The 19,678-nt window shown below is 39.2% G+C and overlaps 1 protein-coding gene across 7 annotated transcripts in view; it reads right to left on the reverse strand.

The window, feature by feature from the left end:
* Positions 1-19,678, reverse strand: part of SCML2 (Scm polycomb group protein like 2) — a 77,074-nt gene that overhangs the window by 32,145 nt on the left and 25,251 nt on the right. For 6 of the 7 annotated variants that reach the window (XM_082070477.1, XM_082070478.1, XM_082070475.1 and 3 more), the window contains 4 exons: positions 15,410-15,480; positions 10,434-10,668; positions 5,683-5,771; positions 4,240-4,483 (listed from right to left, as the gene is read on the reverse strand). In XM_082070477.1, coding sequence (XP_081926603.1) covers positions 4,240-4,483; positions 5,683-5,771; positions 10,434-10,668; positions 15,410-15,480 — 639 coding nt within the window. Of the gene's footprint in view, positions 1-4,239; positions 4,484-5,682; positions 5,772-10,433; positions 10,669-15,409; positions 15,481-17,692; positions 17,777-19,678 lie in introns of all 7 variants that reach the window. The other variant, XM_082070479.1, reaches the window with a different exon arrangement.

The following is a 19,678-nucleotide window of genomic DNA, read 5'->3' on the forward strand; positions in this document are numbered from 1 at the left end:
AATTCATTGCTTGGTAGTAGTCCAAAAATCCCAAATACTAGTTCATGAATAATTATAGAAGGAACAGGAAAAAAAAAAATACAGAAACCACCACAATTCCACTAAGTCTTAAGTACCTTGGATACTTCTGGTTCCAGTGGCTCAAAAATGACATAGCTGAAATGGAAACAGTACAGAAAAACAAGGGTGATCAGAATAGTTAAACTGATCCCAGAACAAGAAAAACCAAAATAGAACAGAATTTTACAAGTTTGGAATACAGATAACTGAGGGAACTTAGAAAATAGGTCTACAAAATTATGATGGACATGAAGAAGGTAATTAGGGAATGACTATTCACTGTCTCTTCCTGCACAAGTACTAGAATTACAAGAAGGTATTTCAGTACAAGGCATGAAGACAACAAATGAAACTACCAGCAAGAAAAAGGATATCTTCATTTCCACAGAACATATACTCAAGTACAGAGCTCCTTACTAAAGGATGCTGTAGGTGCTAAAAGTTCAGATGTCTTCAAAATATAACGGAATAAAATAGATTGAGCTCCTCCAGGAGGTACTCAGAATAAAGGCATTATTCTGAGCTTGGGAAGTGCTGGGTCGTAAACAGCCAGATTTCATGATTACTTCTGCAAACCTTTCTCCTACATGCTTACGCTTTTCTTCAGATATCTGCTTTCAACCACTGTTGGAGAAAGCCTGATAGAGCAGATGGTCTGTCAGATTGATCTAGCACAGACTCTATCATGCTGACTTCTTTCACCAGCTGTAGTTCACATTGGTGTTCCTGAGTGACAAGTCATCTCTAAAAGCACGTAAGTGACCAAGAGACACAGAGAAAATGATCCTTAGAATAATAACCTTGGGCCAGCAGGCCAAGCCAACAACAGGCACTGGTGTCAAACCATACATAACATAAATTACTGCTACCAGAGATATTGCTAAGGAAACAAATTACAACATTAGCTAAGCACAGCTTCTGCTAGTATAAATATTGTGCGCTACATTTCATACCACTGTACGCATACCCTGACGCCCAGCCATTCACATTTTTTGATAAGGACTAAAACCAAAACAGCAACACAAAGATTAAGGCCCAAATGTCAAAAACAGGTGGCCCCAAACAACTTTTCACCTATCTTCTCCATTTTATCTTCTAATAATTGCATCTTAGTTCCTGAATTATATCTCTAAAACCAATGCGAGCTACACAAGACAAGGCTATAAATACTAAATAAATACTATAAATAAATTCACCCATACCTAAGAAGCCTGTGCTTAAACTGTTCTTAAAAACTTCCCATGACAGAGGTCCTACAGTCTCTCTGGGCATCCTAAATGGCTAAGACAGTAAACACCTGAAATAAAAATCTTCCGTAATTTTCATGTTGTGTTCCTTACTGCATTTCACCTCTCTTTCAAAGGGCTAAATTAGACCCTAAAATATAAATCCCATGGCAGGAAATAGTTGTCCTAGGTAGGGATGAAATTTAAAGTATCATTTATCTCTTTCATAGTTAGATTCCAGGCTACTGGTTTTGCTTGGTCACTAAAACCTGTTTGGTTTTGGTTCAGTTTTTGTTTGTTTCTTTTCTCAGTCCTTTAACTAGTTACTTAACCTGTTTAAATGCTTTCAGAAAAAAAGCAGTTACCAAAAAAAAAAAAAAAAATCAAGAATACTTCCCATGATAAACACTCTGAAATCTAAGCCATACTCAGTCAATTATTTTCACTTCCTAATACAGTAATTCAACACAGAAATACAAAACTAACCTTCAGGAAAAAAGTCCAGGCCAGAATAATACTATAATATTTAAAGTGAATCCCTACACTATAGTATCTGTCACACTTTCTTCCTTAACAGGAGTAGTCAATGTTAATGTGACTCAATGAAGAATCCTGACAACATTATCATATTTCTGAATTGAAATGACTTGATTACACTCTCCTTGAAGCTATTATTTACATCTTAATAAAGGACTATCATTACAGTTCTTTAATGGCTCAAAAGTGATCAAATAACAGTGAAAAGCATAACTTGAGAGCAAAAAAAAAATATTTCACCTAGCTATGTAAATTTGATAAGTCCATATAACAAGCACAAACTGAATGTAAAAGATAAGCACATGAGGCAAAATTGAAAGAACAAATTCTTTATGTTCTGAACAGAGGGGAAAAAAAGAGCACACACACTGCAGTTCACTTTGGGCTTACTTTTAGAACTAAAAATAACAAAATCCTCAGCTTGCACCTCCCCACCCCCAATTGCTATCACATGTCCAAAATCCTCAGTGTTGACTACAAGTCTGTAAGAACCTTGCTTCAGGTTTTATTAAAGCCTGAAGTGTCACTGTTTTTAAAACAAAGCAAGAGAATCCTTAAAAATACCTGGGTAGGTATTTCAAGCCTTCAGAAAATGTTAACATACTTCATAATACTGGGGGGCGGGGAGGGTATTTATTACTTGAACAACTGGAATACATAATCAACTTTACTAACTAATTGTTAAACAACTCTTTGATCTCTATGAAGCACTAATCAGGCAAGAAAAATATCTGTACATATTATCTCAAAATATTACCATTTTTTCAGCATCGAAAGTGGAGTAGACTAAACAATTTAATATTTCTTCCTTCCAGAAGCTGCAACTGGACTCAGCAATCTAAACTGTCACAAAAGTATCTTCTAAAACATTTACGCCACTTATTTACACAGCCCCTTTTGTATAAAGCCATTTTATTCCACCACAATTAATGTAATTAACTTACCATAACAACACATCTCATTGATGATTTCTCAAGACAAGGTCAACCCTTCTGAAGAAGTTGAGAAAGATGCTGGACAGATTTGGAGCACAGAAACATTAAGGCTCCGGTCAGCCTGGTACCTATTAGATGACTTCTGACGGAATGCAAATTGTCCTCAGCTGACTTCCCCCTGCCTTCTCCCTGCAGGTTTGTACTGGCAGACACATGAGGTTCTTAGGGACATGGTTTAGCGCTAGACTTAGGTTATGGTTGGACTCTATGATCTTAAGGGTTTCTTCCAACCTAAATGATTCTATGATTCTGTCAACCTGGATCTGCCTGTACAGCTACACCCACAGTGGCTCCGTTGCCGAAATGCACCAAAACGGACTGGTGACAGATGCCACGACCACTGGCAGTAACTGCAGACAGTACAGGCAGGCAGGGGAGAGCAAGGATGCAGACATACCCTTAACTAATTTCACCTAGATTTTCCATACGGGTCTTGACCTGCCAGCAAAAGACTGACCAAATCAACAGAGATGAGGGCAGGAAACATGACTCATTTCTTGCCTTCTTATTTCTGTTCCTTCAGTACCTTGGTTCTGTGATACTGGTCTACTTAATCCTTACTCACCTAATACCAGCTGTGAAAATGCTCACCACAAGAACAAATTATTCTGGTCAACAAGATTAAAGTAATCAATTAAAATACGGTTCCCCTCTTTAAAATCCTCTCTTTCTGACGAATTTGAAGGGGGTGAGGACAGAAGAGCCCAAACAGTTTGACATGAAAGCCTTACACTACAGAAACATGACAAGAGGTCCCCAAAGTAGCAGAGAAATTGCATTCGGGGATATCCCTCTCTATTCCATTTCCTTTCTTTCTAAGGTAGAGAGCTGTACATTATAAAGCACACTGGCTATTAGCTAAAGGGACTCTATACCCTGTGAACAAACATCATTAAGGGTATGAGGATGATAAAGCATTCAGAACAGGCAGCTTCAAGCTAGAATTCTGTGAGAACGAAGGAAGAAACACTAAATGTATGGTTTACATCTCTAATCATCGCATTAGTAAAGACTACATTACTTCCTTAGCAGTTACCTTAATATAAAGTGCTGCTGCAGCAAATATATTAGTATCATTAAACAGGAGCATTTAACTATCTAGAATACAAACAGCAAATCTAGTTTAAGTGCAAGATTCTTCACAAGCACACAAAAATTAAAGATTATCAAAATCCTTCCTAACAGTATTAAAACAGTATTAAAAAACCCTGTTCCCAGAGTTATTCTGAACACACAAAAATTGTTTCCCAGAAACTATCCTACTAGCTTTAAACTACATAAAGAAAACGTAACAACATTTCATCCTCATCAGCTACTCACAAAGCAAATCTTCAGTCTTATCTGCATACAGCCAGCTGTTTTTTTAAATTCTGCTGTAATTGAGGGGAAAAATAATTAAGCAATATTATTAGTCATCTTACCATTGTTCCCTGGTGGTTGTAATGCATCTCCTGTCAAGCTACACCATCCGACTGGGAAAATATCTCGAGAATCACATCTGCACCAATAGTCAAATGCTCCTCTCCAGCCATCAAATGTAACAAAGACTTCATCTCCTTTAACATCTCCAATGGTTGCTGGGCAAATCAAGTATGGGTTCTTCCTATCTATAGCTTCAAGCTTCATTCCAACTTTAAAGCAGTTTGGCACAGGTTTTGGTGGCTCCTACAAAAGTAAGAATGGTAGAATATTTGTCTTTCTATGGCCTCTTAAAAAAATTAAAAAAAAAAAAAAAAGAAAGAGAAAAACCTCTATTTTTCTTCAACAGCATCTTATACTCATCACTCTCAAAAAGTTATAGGAGACATTCAAGGAAATTTACTCATATTTCAAATTCGCTTTTTGCTCTCCTGCATTATAACAAATCTAGATTCTGTTCCAACAAACACAGCTGGGATAATTATAGCAAAATTCTCCATGACAGAAAGACCCTACTAAAGGTATTTACATAAGCAATAGATTGCACCCAATACATTATGTCTGGGCAGCAAGACAGCAAAGACACTAAAATGAAATTATTACATGCTAATAAAGATGAGGAGGTTTGTAGGGAATGGATATTTCTGAGGACTGATAACTGTCAGGTAAAAGCTTCACCTCTCAATCCATGAAAAATTCATTAGCATTGGACATTATGTACAGGCCTCTGCTAACTCAGTTGGCCTTAGACTATTTCCAAGTGGACAAAAGAACAACAAAAATCAAGTCAGTGTGACCAGCCTCAAGTGTACTCCCACAGCAGGAGTTGTGACTCGATGCAGCCTGATTTACCACCTCAGCCTCAGCAACCTTGTTATCCAAAAGCCATCTCAGATGTGCTGGTAAGCTAACACAGGGAAGCATGACTTACCACGCCTCAGAAAACGTAGAGAATTTATATTAAAAATTCATATAATTATATAAAGTTAACATGCAAGCAATGTGTTTGCAGGCCTAAACCCAACTGTTCTATTTGCTGACAAACAAAACCTTTCCAAACTCCACTCTATTCCAATGGTTCTTACTCCCCAGTATAATTTTTTTTACTCCTGTGCACATGAATACGATGCTATTAAGAAATGCGAGATGCATTGTATCTTAAATCCACAAGACACAAAAAAAACAAGCTCACACAATTTTTCTAAATGACACACAATGCTTTGAAGTCCCAGCTCAGGAACAGAGAGGCCTACCCAGTGGACTAGAAGCATATCACTTCTTGTCCAACTTTGCAGCTTGACACTCCAGTTCAAAGTCATTTTAAATAACAGTCTTGCTTTCCCATGCGGCAGACAACACAGTAATATCTTAGCATCCTCGTTAAAAAAATGTAACCATGAACCATTGGATACAAAGATGTTTACTAGCAGTCCCTTTCTTCTTACCTTCTTAAATAATGCTGCGGGTGCCATTTCAGCTCCATTGAGAGTTCTTAAGAGAAACATTGGCCAAGAAGATGCATTCATCTGGAACCCTGAGTAACAAATAAATTATTTGTATATAATCCTACTTTCAGTTTGTAAAATGAAAGAGAAGACATAAATTCTGTTTTACTAATGCCTCATTCCCTCTGTTTTGGACTTGGCAAAAATAAAGTAGCCAAGAAGGAACAGATAGAGTTGCTGTCATGCAGAAAGTTGTGCGATGCCTTTCTGTTCCGAGTGATTTGTCTGTAGAATCACTCATCATAATTTGTGATTTTACAGAGAAACATCTAGAACTTAATGACATGCAAGTTCTAGTACAGGAGATCATCAGGATGTCCCACAGGGACCCTGGTCCAGTGGAATTTCCCCAGTGCAAGCACCTAGCTTACTTTTCAGGACTGCTTTTTGCTGTCATTCTAAAACAATATCCTCTGCTCCAACTTCTCACATTTATTGAGGAGATACCTTTTTATTTTCAAGACTCTTGTAATTCTTTCACCAGATCACAAGCAAACAACAACAAAAAAATAGTTTTCTTCTTCCTCCCCCATTAAAGTAAGTAAATAAATAAACGATCAGCCTTAAAAACAAAGAACACTTAACAGGGAACAACAGAAACATTTTAATAATCCATGTACCATATTGGAAAACACAAACTGGAAGATGTTTCTACCTCAATATTCTTCATTAACAAGGGAATAAAAAGCACAAAAAAATAATCAAATTTGTTTAGATGAACTACCCTATTCAAGCAGAACAAAGTTTTGGCTGAAAATATTCTTATTCGAGATAATCTTCCCTCAGAATCAACTACTTTTCAGTTGAAACAAAACAAACAAAAAAAGAGGCCTTTTGCTTTCTGTGCTTTTCAAAGCAGTGAGTAAGATAACACACACAGTGGACATGTTTTTCTGTGTCGTTAGCAGTTATACATCTGGTACAGTTCTATAGAAACACAGACATCATAGAGCAAACTGAAAAATTTCCACAAAGCAAATAGTACCAGAATCTGTCAGGAACTGATGAGTTCCCTCATAACTGAGCCTGGATGATTTTCTTAAGAAAATGTAACTAGAAAGGTGGAACATATTTGCAATTCTTGATCAGTTAAGTCATTAAGTCATCTAAAACTACATTACATGATATAATGGTTCTTCAACTAGTAGTTTTAGGCTATCTTCAGTTGAATAAACACTTTTCAAGTTGGAACTACCTATGCAACACCTAAATGAATACAAAACTCATATTTGATAAATGGTGTCATAATTTGAGGACTGCTAAGCTGATTATAGCCCTGGCTTCCTACCAGAGTCCTTATACAACCTAAAGCTCACTTATGAAAAAAGAGGCTGAAACAGGAACTCTTTGCTACATTTAATCACCTTCTCAAGACCCTTTTGTAACATGCATAATTAAACCTATGTAAAAATCAGGTAGGAGGGACTATTTTAGCTAGTTATTATGAGAGAAGCAGAACATTAGTATCCAGAAGGTTCCCTACCACTCAAGAAAAAAAAAAAAAAAAAAAAAAAAAATCAGTTGCTTAAATGTCTAACAGGAGGTAATTATACACCCAATTAGCTCCCAGCTTTGCCCAGGAACAGGATGCTGTAAAAGTGCCAAAAAGGCTTTTTCAAACATGTATCTAGGTATGCCAGAATGTTTGACTGCTGGAATGTAGCCTATCTCTAGAAAAATCTAGTGCAGGAGGGACAAAATAATGGCACTCACATTCTTTTCTGAATAATCAGCAATTGTTGGGAGGGCAGGTAAACTTATGTGCCTGGGTGCGGGGAAACAGCTGCTTGTCAGCGACAAGCAGCCTGACCCAACTAGAGTGAGAAACAGTATCTGAAGAGAAGGCATCAGTCTCCGTGGAAAGTTTCTCTTCTTAACGGACCGACTGTCCCCGTTATACATAACCAGAGTTGTTATACCCATCGGGCTGGTTTAGAAACATCTTTTAAAAGGCACTGTGCTCCTGAACTGAAGCCAAGCATTTAACACTGTACATAAGTGCAGCTGAAGGAACAGGTATGCTCTTCTCTATTACAACTCTCTTTCATACTGATATCACTGCATTAATTCTATAAGGTTGTACCAAGACCTTCAGAGAGGTTAAACCGAGTAACTTTTCCTTCAGGTGTCAAGAATTTCCAGTGCTTTCATTCAAAACTTCTATACATTCACAGGACAGAATGAAAAAACCCATCCTCAAGCTGTATCTACCTATCCCAAATATTCTTCCAGCCTGGCACCCTGGTTGCGCTGCTTTTCTTGTGTTTCTTAAGTGGCACAATGGCACAGAAATCTACCCTTATAATCTATGTGAAGTGTCTTCTGGTTATGACAACTGCTGCTCTGTCTGTTCGCTTCTCTACAAGCAAATCAAGTTTCCTCCTGTAGTGAAATGTTACTTTTCACTTCACCTTTCAAACAGAAGATCTGAAAGTTGTTAACAAGCTGGGTTGACAAGTCTCTTGAGAGGCTACTAAGAGAAAACAGGTATACCTTTCTTCACTGCACCCGCCTTGTCATTTGTGTCATTGATGACACCGAACCAGAAGTGGTTTATAACCATAATATGGAAAACCAGAACTAACTAATTTCTGCTTACAGTTCATTTCTTACATTAAGAACACTATTTCTTGCATCTCCTAAAAACTACAGAAGATAACAGGACAACAGAGGAGAGGGTGCTGCTCTTGCAGGTTGGGTTTTTTGGGGTGAAGGAGCAGGGTTCAAGATAAATGTTGCTCATAATTTTTCCTTCTTTTTAAAAGCATATCTATTTTCAGACCAATGTGTTTCTTTAAAGATTTTCACATCTGGAAGTTTAAGCTATAACAAATATGGTACAAGAATGTAGATTTAAATATACAGGTTAATCAGAGCAAAGAAAAGAGCTATCACACTTACATTATCCCCAGCAGTTAGTCAAAGTTACCTCTGACTATTTATTCATCATATATCAAGGAACCCCTTTGTACAGTTCTCCATTTAATAAACTTCCTCAATAAGACTAAGCCTAAGCACTATTTCTCAGTTTAGGGAGGCACATAATGTTGTCACTCGTATTGTTCAGGGAAGGCAAAAGAAATTCTGCATACTGGGACCTCGACAGGCTTGAGAGGTGTGCCCATGTGAACCTCACAAAGTTCAACAAGGCCAAGCACAACGTCCTACACACAAGTTGGGGCAATCCCAAGCACAAATACAGGCTATGTAGAGAATGGATTAAGAACAGCCCTGAGGAGAAGGACTTGGGGGTGAAAAGCTCAATGTGACCCCACCCAGAAAGCCAACTATATTCTGCATTAAAAGGAACGTGGCCAGGAGGTCAAGGGAGGTGATTCTGTCTCTCTATTCTGCTCTGGTGAGACCTCACCTGTAGTACTGTGTCCAGCTCTGGGGCCCTCAACTTAAGAAGGACATGGACCTCTTGGAGCGAGGCCAGAGGACGGCCACAAAGATGGGCAGAGGGCTGGAGCACCTCTGCTATGAGGACAGGCTGACAGAGTTGGGGTTGTTCAGCCTGGAGAAAGCTCTGGGTAGACTTTATAGCAGCTTTCCAGTACCTAAAGAGGGCTTACAAGAAAGCTGGAGAGAGACTTTCTACAAGGGCATGTAGTGACAGGACGACAGGTAAGGGCTCGAAACTGAAAGAGGGTAGATTTAGATGAGATATAAGGAAGAAATTCTTCACCATGAGGGTGGTGAGGCATTAGAACTGACTGGCCAGAGAAGCCGTGGATGCCCCATCCCTGGGAGTGTTCAACGCCAGGCTGGATTGGGCTTTGATCAGCCTGGTCTAGTGGAATGTGTCCCTGTCCATGGCAGGGGGGGTTGGAACTAGATCTTTCAGGTCCCTTCCAACCCAAACTATTCTATGATTCTATGATACTATTTCTAAGCATAGGAAAAGTACACCTTTTTCACAAGCATTCGTCATGCTCACAAATCAGTCAGGACAAACTGATCAGATGTCCCCCAACGTGTGTTGATTTGAGAAGACGAGAACCACATACAAGATAAGCTAGAGGTTTGCTAAAGCTCCGGAGCGCTATTTTTCCTACTTCAGAGCAGAATGCTGCAATACCAACCTTCACCCACCCTATGCTGCCTTTCCCAGGGCACAAGCAGTGTGCCCAGTGTTCGAGAAGACGTCCAGACCGTGCAGAACTGATGAACCTTGGGCAGCCCAGTGGAGCATTGCACAGGCTGGTAAACAGCGAGCGCCTTCTAGTGGTTTGCTCTGATTTACCGAAGGGGAAAAAGGTGAGTCAGCCTTCCCTGGTTGCTATAAAGGTCTACTAAAAGGGGTGTGCACAGCATCAAGAAATAGAATGTTGTATCCATACACACTCATAAGACCGGGTGTGTATGAGGGAACATTTGTAGAATTGGCACATGGCAGTGGAGCTTATCATTGAGAAAGCAGTCGGACAATCCCATTTAATATTAAGGGGCTATTTAAAGAAAACAACAGAACTCACACTAATTATTCTGCTCATTCTTATGTCAAAATAATCCAAAAAGAAGAAAAAGCCACAATTCACTTAGCCTGAATTAGTTTGCTTACCTCTTTTTCAATTAAAGAATGGTTTGGTGAAATGTTAGTACCATTGAATTTGCCAAGATAAAAAGGTAAAATCAATTTCATGAAAGCAACACAACATGCATATTAGCTTAGAAGCTTTGTTTCTTACCAAGTGGAGGCTGGAGCATGCCCCCTTTCTTTTCGCAGGTCCCAATGGGCTGTATGTCCGAGGAATCCACAAGCCTCCAAAAATCATTTTTGTTGTCACTTCCATCCAGCCGCAGCCTTAGCCTGGCACCAGTAATTCCAATTACTGTAGCTATACAAACTGAGGTAACATTGCGAGGATCACGGGCTTCCAGTTTCATACCAACTTTGAAATCATTTGTAGGTGGAATTCTAGACTACAATAAAAGGTAAAAGACTTTTTCTCATTGTTTTTAGTATTGCTAAATTTACCAGCCAGTTTGGTATACAGCTTTCATTCATCCAAATATATCATATAACTGGTAAATATAAAGAAGTCTTTGAACTTCCCGTGTTTAGCAGAGTGAGAAAAGGAGGTTGGAAAAACCTCCCAACAGTTACAATTACAGACACTTCGTGTTTCTACTGCATAAACATAGCTGCTTTCCTAAAAGACAAGCACTGCTAAGAAGGGTAACAAGGGAACCATGATGAAAACTTGAACATAACGATGGGGGAGGAGTGATTAATACTTGAAGTGAAAACAAGGGCATCAAGAAACATGACATTCAACTAAAAAAAAAATCAAAAAAAAACAAAACCCAAAACAAACAAACAAAACAAAACAACACAACAAACACAAAACCCACAAGATTTCTTAGCTTTTAATTTCAAGAAACAGTTATTCACATTATAATGGTGTCTTGGAAATTAAAATAAAATTTGGACGCTACTGCACTAAGCACTACAAACGGTCAAGGCAAGAATGAGTTTCTGGATTAGAAAATGCTTACAATACCAAGAAAGAAGACAGAAAAATGAACTAGTGTTAACTGCCTTTTACAGAAAGAAAATGGACAGTCCTAAAGTAACATAAAATTTCTGTGCTAAGACAGGAATTGCAGGTTGTGCTTATTCATAGAGAACTCAATATATTCATACACATACAATGAAATGCCAATTTCATTAGCACACATCAGATTTTTTTTTAAAATACACTGGCACAAGGAAAATAAACGTGCCAAATGCAACTTGGTCTTTGATCCAAATTTTCTGTCAGATGGTAAAGATGAACAAGAGAGAAGGAGAATATTTTTTATTCATGTACCAACATGCTACTGGGAGAGATCAACTGGATCACAGTTTGATTACTTGCCAAATTTAGTACTGTAGGCAATAACATCATCTAATGATGTTCAAACTCTGTACTCACACTAAATGGGATTGAATGCCTCACCTAGTCATGCAGAAAGATTATTCCAGAATCTTACTATTCTGTTTAAACGTCTCCTTATTTCCAGCCTGAATTTTCTCATGGAAATTTCTGGCAATACTATCAGTTAACCTAAGTTCTTTTTGCACTTTGCAAGTAAGAATAAATTCTACATTGTATTTACCCTTTCTAGGTACTCTTTCAACAAGTTGAATAAGCCAAACACTGAAATTTCTCCTAGGAGAGCCCGACTATTCTCCTGTCACCCTGTAAGCCCTTTTCTGCAACTCTTCCAGTACAAAGCTGCTCTAAAACACAGATGCAGACAACTGTAGGCAGTCTTTCCCACGACTTTTAAAGCCAGTAGCTAACCCATACATAGAATCATTTTGGTTGGACAAGACTGTCAGGAGTCCAACCATAAACTAACTCTAGCACTAAACTATGTCCCTAAGAACCTCATGTACATGCCATTTGAACATCTCCAGGGATCGCAACTCTGCCACTTCCCTGGGCAGCCTGTCCCAGTGCCTGACAACCTTTTCTGTGAAGAAGTTTTTCTTCATATCCAATCTAAACCTCCCCTGGCACAACTTGAGGCCATTTCCTCTCATCCTATCACTTGCTACCTGGGAGAAGAGACCAACCGCCTCCATGCTACAACCTCCTTTCAGGTAGTTGTAGAGAGCGATCAGGTCTCCCCTCAGCCTCCTTTTCTCCAGACTGAACAGCCCCAGTTCCCTCAGCTGCTCCTCATCAGACTTGTGCTCCAGACCCCTCACCAGCTTCGTTGCCCTTCTCTGACCTCTCTCCAAGGACCACAATGTTTCCTGTAGCGAGGGGCCCAAAACTGAACACAGGGCTCAAGATGCAGCCTCACCAGTGCAATATGATTCCTAATACAGGAGGCAGGTAGAACAACCAAAACCACAAGCTTTCACGCTCACAAGATTCTTACGTCCCTTCTGCCTGCCTGACGAGGTCAGGGAGCACTTCTCTGTCTGGGTACAAAGGGAAAGGCTGAAGAAATCTGCTACTGCAACAAGTGCTAATGGTACTTTGCCTCCACGACATTAAAACTTTTAAAATACATCTTGCTCTACTTTCTATGATGCACAGGTGCATTATTTGCAACACACCTTAGATCGACAGTAGGTGTCCTGGAGGAGCCCAGGCCTAAATAAAACAAGAGGGGAGCAATATTCAGTGAACGCTGAGATTAGCATCTGCCAGTGCTGCATCCAGACAGCAGGCTATCTAAAAAAGGAGCCTGAGCATATTAAAGGGCAATTCAATTTCAGGGTACTGCTTGTCAAGCTGTTATTTTCTACAGCCATGAAAGGCAACTGAAATTGAGAAGTTGGGGAGTTTGTTTATTTGTTTGTAGAAAAGGTGAGCTTGTTTAAATACCAACAATTCAAGGCATTCTACTAAAAAGTAACTCCTCCATGCCAGTCCTTACTTGCAGCAAAATAACAAACTCAACTCAGTAACAGCCTTTTAAACTCTGTTCAAACCACAAGGGGCTGAGTTTTTTTATTTAAAATTTTCAACTGCTTGGAAAAAAGTTTCAGGGTGAGAGAAAGGGATGTGAAATCCATTGTAATTTTAAGTAGTAATTAAAAGCAACTTAGAGCAACGGATAAAACACCTTCTAAATTAAGATAAATACTTTAATCAATTGCCATTATCTGTTTGTGCCTGTATCTTAATTTATGGTAGAGGCTTTAATTTATTGCTCCCCAGGTCATTTTTAATTACTACAAAATTTAAACTTTGTAGAATTCCCACAAGTCACAAATTCTAGATATAATTGTCAAATTAAGCTTCTCTCTGCTGTTTTGTTTGCTGGCTGGCTAGAGCAGTGTATTTCTTTGAATTACACAGAGTAATAATGACACATACAATTCATGTGTAACCCAATAAAAGTCAAATTAGTCCTACACAAAGCTCAGGCAGTTTAGTTTCCAAAATCTCCAAACACATGGTGAGTGGAGCTAGCTCTGCACAAATTAACACTGCGTATCACTTTCTATAATACTTAAAAGGTCAACTCTTAGAAAAACTGAAAGTCTGCATATGCAAATAGTTTTGAAATTTGCTGTGCACAGAAATTGAAGCTCTTCTTTCCAACTCACACACTCCTTGGGCAATCCAGGTCACTTGGATTCATCTATCTCAGTCAACGCTTGTCACTTAAGCGCCTTTATTTAAGGTGTTACCCCGTTGTTCAGTTTGCTCTCCTTGAGCATTAGTATGGCAGAGGAAGATGCAAGAAAGGCACGAGGAAAGGCTTCTAAGGAGTTTCCTGCAGTAGCTACATCTCTCAGGATGGTCATGGTTGTCTATGGTTTTTGAATACGGCATTAACCTCAGACTGAGCAAGGGATACGGTATTGCCCTCTGCCTCTACTCACGTAGAGTTTGGGATCTCTGTTTTGTGCTAGTATGCACTACGGAAAAATACTGCAGAATTAATTTTTGAAGCTCCACCCAAAGAGAGCCATGGGCACTACTGTTCTTGGCCATCTCTCACGGAAAGCAGCGTGTGACGGGCTCTTTGTCCTTTAGCCTCATCTCCAAGGAGCAAGCTGAGATTTATGAGCAAGTACAAGGAAACGCTACCACTTGTATTTCTCTCTCCCTGTTCTCCATTCCTGCAACTGCTTCAGATTCACTAAGTGACAGTTCCTTTCTTCCTCAAGACTATTCCGTATGTGTTTCTTTTTCTTTGGTCCCCACTGGAGATCAGTATCATTTAGAGCACTGCCACAAACCCTAGAAAATACTTTTCTGAACATGTCAAATCCACTAAACTAGACATGCAATGCTATTACAGTTCTATCAGCCTGAACTATCCAATTCTTTCAGCATGTGTCTTCCTAACACGGTGAAGGCATACTGACCAAAACTCATCCTATGTAACTTTACACAGCTAAGATACTCCTCAACATGGGAAAATACTGGCCTCGGCTCTCTCTACAGAATATGGTCATTAGCTCACACAAGATGGTAGATTTAAACTGCATCTGCAAACAAATACCAAACCATAAGGTGTGAGGGAATGAAACTTGAAGAGTACAATGCAAAATATAAAATAGCACATTAAACACCCTTAATTATAAATCCAGTATTTCCTTTGTATTCCCACATACTCCCCTTGATTTTTTTGTTTGTTTTTGTTTTGTTTTTAACTTCAATGTCTGTTATCCCTTAGTAAAAAGCACCCTGCTCAAAAAGAGACAAAATTAAACAAATCTGAGCAATCCAGAAAAGAAGTGGTGAATAAACTCTACTACTCACACACACATACATCTTGTAGCTAGCCAGAACTGAAAAAACTCTTTCAGAAAAGGGACAGGAGAAAAGCTCCTCTGACGATTAGGCAAATTTTAATTCTCACTAAAACCACTCTAATATTACTGAGAAAAGTAGAAAATATTTTTCAACTCTGATAGGACTGTTTTCATTAACTAGTCTTTTTTTTTTTTTTTTTAAAAAAAAAAAAAAGGAAAACAAAATCAAAGCTACATTTAAATTAAACCCTCCAAGTTTGGCTTGAGGTGAAAACCAGGAATGAAAAACTTCAGTAGCTACAATCTGTCAAAACTGTAAGCTACTGATAACTAGAGATCAAAAGAAGTCAAACAGGAAGTTTGCAAGCAGTCTAAACATAAAAGTTGCTCTAGGATCACACTGTAACATGTATACATACACACACACTTGCAAAATAGTATCTGGCATACCTGTCTGAAACAATGTAGGGGGGCAGCTACTGATTCAGTCTCTTTCAGATAATCATCCCAATTAAACTGTTCTGGAAGACATAAGATAAAAAAAAAAAAAAAAAAGGCAGTTTTTAAAGGGAATTTAAAGGGCAGGTTGGGAAAAGAGAGGAACAGAAAAAAAAACGAAAACAACTATCTTATAATCTTATAGATTTTTTTTGTTCAAGAACACAATTACTCTAATATAAAAACTCCACCTCTGAAAAACACAAAATCCTCCAAGCAGCTTTGAGAGTACCATTAATTTATAGGGGCAATCACACAATATATAAAATCAATATAAACCTCCCCAAAATTGTTGGGGTTTTTTTGTGCTCCACATAAAAAGATACAAGTCAGGAAATCTACATTCAATTCTCCGCATAAGGACCTCCCAACCCTCCTTGCACAAATCACATTAGCCTTTCTGTATCTCAGCTCCCTTAACAGCAGGACCGATATGACAGTTTCACAGGAGTACTGAGATGGTGTATGTTGAAAAACACAGACATGTAGATTCTGTTAAAATGTATGTTGAGAATACTATCCCTCCACTAGAAAGCAAAAGAATTGGCACAGCCTTCCAACTGCATCTTCACCTCTTTTAATCTGAAGTCTGACAAAGTGTTATCTTTGTAGGGTAAGTATTATGGCAATGTTCAGCAACAGCATGGTGGTATTTTTTCGTGTTAACTTTGGCATTGTTTATATGCATGAGTGAGTGTATTCTGCATTTGATTTAATCAGTGTTATCAGGTTTTCCATGAATGGAACAGTATGAAGTACCAACATTGAAGATACAAGCAAGCATTACTTAAATTAACATAAAGCACAAGAGGCACAATGGCACAGCTGATGTTTTTGTTTCTAAATTTTCTAGAGTGAGATCTTTTGCTTATTTTTCTTGTTTGGTCAGCTGGCATTGTTCTGATGTTGCTGAAGAGCAAATCACCAATGAACGCCAAAATGATGCAGTGATGCCACCAAGCGGCTCAGCAACAGCCGCTCACATGGCCTATAGCAAAATCCATGGCAGTGACAGACACTGCACCGGATTTATCAGTAATTCTTCCAAAAATGCCACTGAGCACAGTTAAACACATCTCTGAAATTTTCAGGAGAGAGGGGAAGCAAAGAAACAACCAGAAAGTGGCAGCATCTTCCAGCACTCACACACGGCTTCTCTGAAAGACATGACGTGGCTCCAACCTGGAGTCTGCCTGCATCAGCACAGAATTTTGTTGAAAACATACAGTTCTCAGAAAAGAACTGCCCCCTGGGCTGCGGAGATCCTGTTTCTTTGGCATAACAAACTCAAAAGGGTCTGTGTGATTTGTCCCTTGTCTCTGCAGAGGGCATGCAGTTGTCAGCTACGTAACAAGTCAGTAAAATCCCACAAGATGTTCATTTGGTGGTTTAGATTGTATGTAGGCTGGTAACAAAGACGTTTCTATACAGCATCTTGGAAGCCCGCCTATTTTGGAATGAAAATTTTATTCACACATTTAAACAGTTACATCGATTTTGTATTACGCACAAAAGGCAGGGTACATTAACTTAAGCATATGTTAGATATTTGTATTTCAGGAAGGCATGCTCAGGAAATGGCTCTTCAAAGCTTTCTTCAGGAAGTAGCCTCCAGATTTGTTACTCTGTTCATTGACAGGCCAAGGAGGCTGCAAAAATTAAATATTATGAACTGCTAGCAAAGCTTCATCCTATAAGAATTCTTTTTTGAGTCTAATAATAAAGTAGCCACTTCAGGGTGACTTCTGATTTACCCAAAAAAACCCCAAAAAACAAAAAACAAACAAACAAACAAACAAACCCACAACCTTTTAATCAGAATTTACATTAATAAACTTTAAAGTACCACATTCAATAAAATTAAAACTAGCAAAAAGAAAATGTTAGCTACATCCCAGCTTTCTCAGATCTAACATGATGTAAAAGCTGTAACTGTGAATCAGAGCCTCGCTGTGTTAAGGACTGTGTAAATGTAGACACTTCAGAGACAGCACCTTCCACTGGAAAAAGTCCCTGTTCACCTCCTCTGAAAAAATTATCTCCATATACCAGCACTTACCAAATTATCTCAATTGTTATAATAGCACTGTAAATCTGGTGGCGTGACCCAAAAGTACACAGGGAAACAAACAGTTTTGTTTGTTCGTTTGTTTTTTTCCAGGGAACATTCATTAGAAAGACATGTAAGGTAACACAAGAAGCCCACTGCAGATAAAGCCAAGAGGAAAATATTACCTGGCTCTTTGCTTTAAATCCTGGCTATCAAAACATCTTTCATCAAGCAGAAATGACCTGAAGTTTAAAATAGAACCTCTCCACCTGTGAAGATACGCTGTATTAAATTAAAGCTACGCTCTCAGAGACGGTACTAATTATCACTTAATTACTGCAGTCATAGAAATAGAAGATGAATGTATGTTTGCAAGATGTAAGATGCATGTCAGGAAGATAACCACATTGAAAAAAATCTCTACACTAAAAGCTTCTCTGTATTCTCAGTGTGCACAGGTAAAGAAGCAGTTGTTTTATATGTATTTCTAATTCTAAAGCCCCTGAAAACACGCAACTTCTGAGAAACAGAAATCCTTAAGAAAACTAGCTCACACTAAATGATTTAACATGCATTTCTCTTCCCACTCAAACCTGCAGGCTGAATTAAACAGCTTAAGAAAAATCCATTATGCAACAAGCACAACTTCATAACCCACCAGCAAAGTGAAAACTAGAGAGAGAAAGGTTGTTTTTTTTTTTACACTGAAGAACAAACCAGCATATAATGGAAACAAGAAACAAACAAACAAAAAAAAACAAGCCACATCGGATGGTAACTAGGACCTTTTGTAAAAAAATTCAACAGTTTGTAATCAACACAGGAGTGAGACTCTAAAACAGTGATCCAAGACAACCAGCATGGGCAAGCAGCCTGACTAATGGAAAAATGGAAGAAAGAAGTTTATGCCATAGTTGCTTGCATTAGTGGCAATAACCCATGGGTCAACAACCCTTGATGTTCTCTCCAGTGCTGTATCAATACCTTATGTCTTCTTGTCAAGCCTGTCAATCACAAAGTAACTCAAGCTAAAAGGGTCCTCAGGAGGCCTCTAGCTGAGCCTCCTGCTCCTCCACGGTTCCATCATCCTCAATGTGAAGACTTTTTTCCCCTCCATCAAGCAGGAATTTCTTGTGATCCAGACAGTATGTTGCTTCTCATCCTTCCACCGCACCTGTGAGAGGACTCTGTCCCCTCTACAGCCACCTGTCAAGTAATTGAAGACAGCAAGATGATCTTCCATAAGCTTTCTCTTATTTTGGCTGAAGAAATAATTTTTCTTGTTTGAATACCAGTTTTCTGCTTACATCTTGCACTCCGGCTCCTTAATTTTTTTTAGTGGACTGCAAGCCAGCTTGCTCCAGTATAGCAGCATCCTCCTTGCACTGGGGAGCTCTGAATTGAACACAGTACTCCAGATACGGTCTCACAAATACCCAAAAGCAGCAAATCCCTTCTCTCAGCCCGCTGCCTACAGCGTGCAGTTGACGTCTTTCACCACAAGAGCACACTGCTGGCCCACGCTCAGCTCGCTGCCTGACACGACAGGGGCCTTTCCTGCCAAATGGCTTTCCAGGCAGCCAGCTCCCTCCTGGCCTGCGCCAGGGCTCCCCTCTGCCTGGCTGCGGGACTCCCCATTCACTTTTGCGTCTTACAGGCTTTCTGTCAGCCCGTTCCTCTAGCATGGGAGGTCTATCTGAAGAGCAGCCCTGTCTTCCAGCCTACCAGCTACTCCTCCCAGTTAGACGTTGCCCACAAACCAGCTGACAGTGTGTTCTGTCCAGTCATCCCTGTCTGTCAGTAAGGCATAAAACAGCATCAGGACTAGCAGTGACCTCTGAGAAATGCCACTAGCCACCAGCTGCCAGGGGGACTTTGTGCTGCTGGTCAAAAACCTTTGTGTCTGGCAGTCCAGTCAACTTTCCATCCACCTACTCAAACCACATCTCACCATTTTTGTTGAAAGGACATTACAGAAACTGTACAGAAAGCCTCACTAACCTCGAGACAGACAACATCCACTGTTCTCCCCTTGTTTACAGAATCAGTTATCACAAAAGGCAATCAGTCACACATGGTTCACACTTGGCAAACCCATCTCAGCTGTTACTAACCACATCGTTGTCCTTTACTCACTTGAAAATGGCTTCCAGAAGGATTTTCTCCACAGT

This window comes from Streptopelia decaocto (genome assembly GCF_964273445.1).
Source record: "Streptopelia decaocto genome assembly, chromosome: 1".
Classification (NCBI taxonomy): domain Eukaryota; kingdom Metazoa; phylum Chordata; class Aves; order Columbiformes; family Columbidae; genus Streptopelia; species Streptopelia decaocto.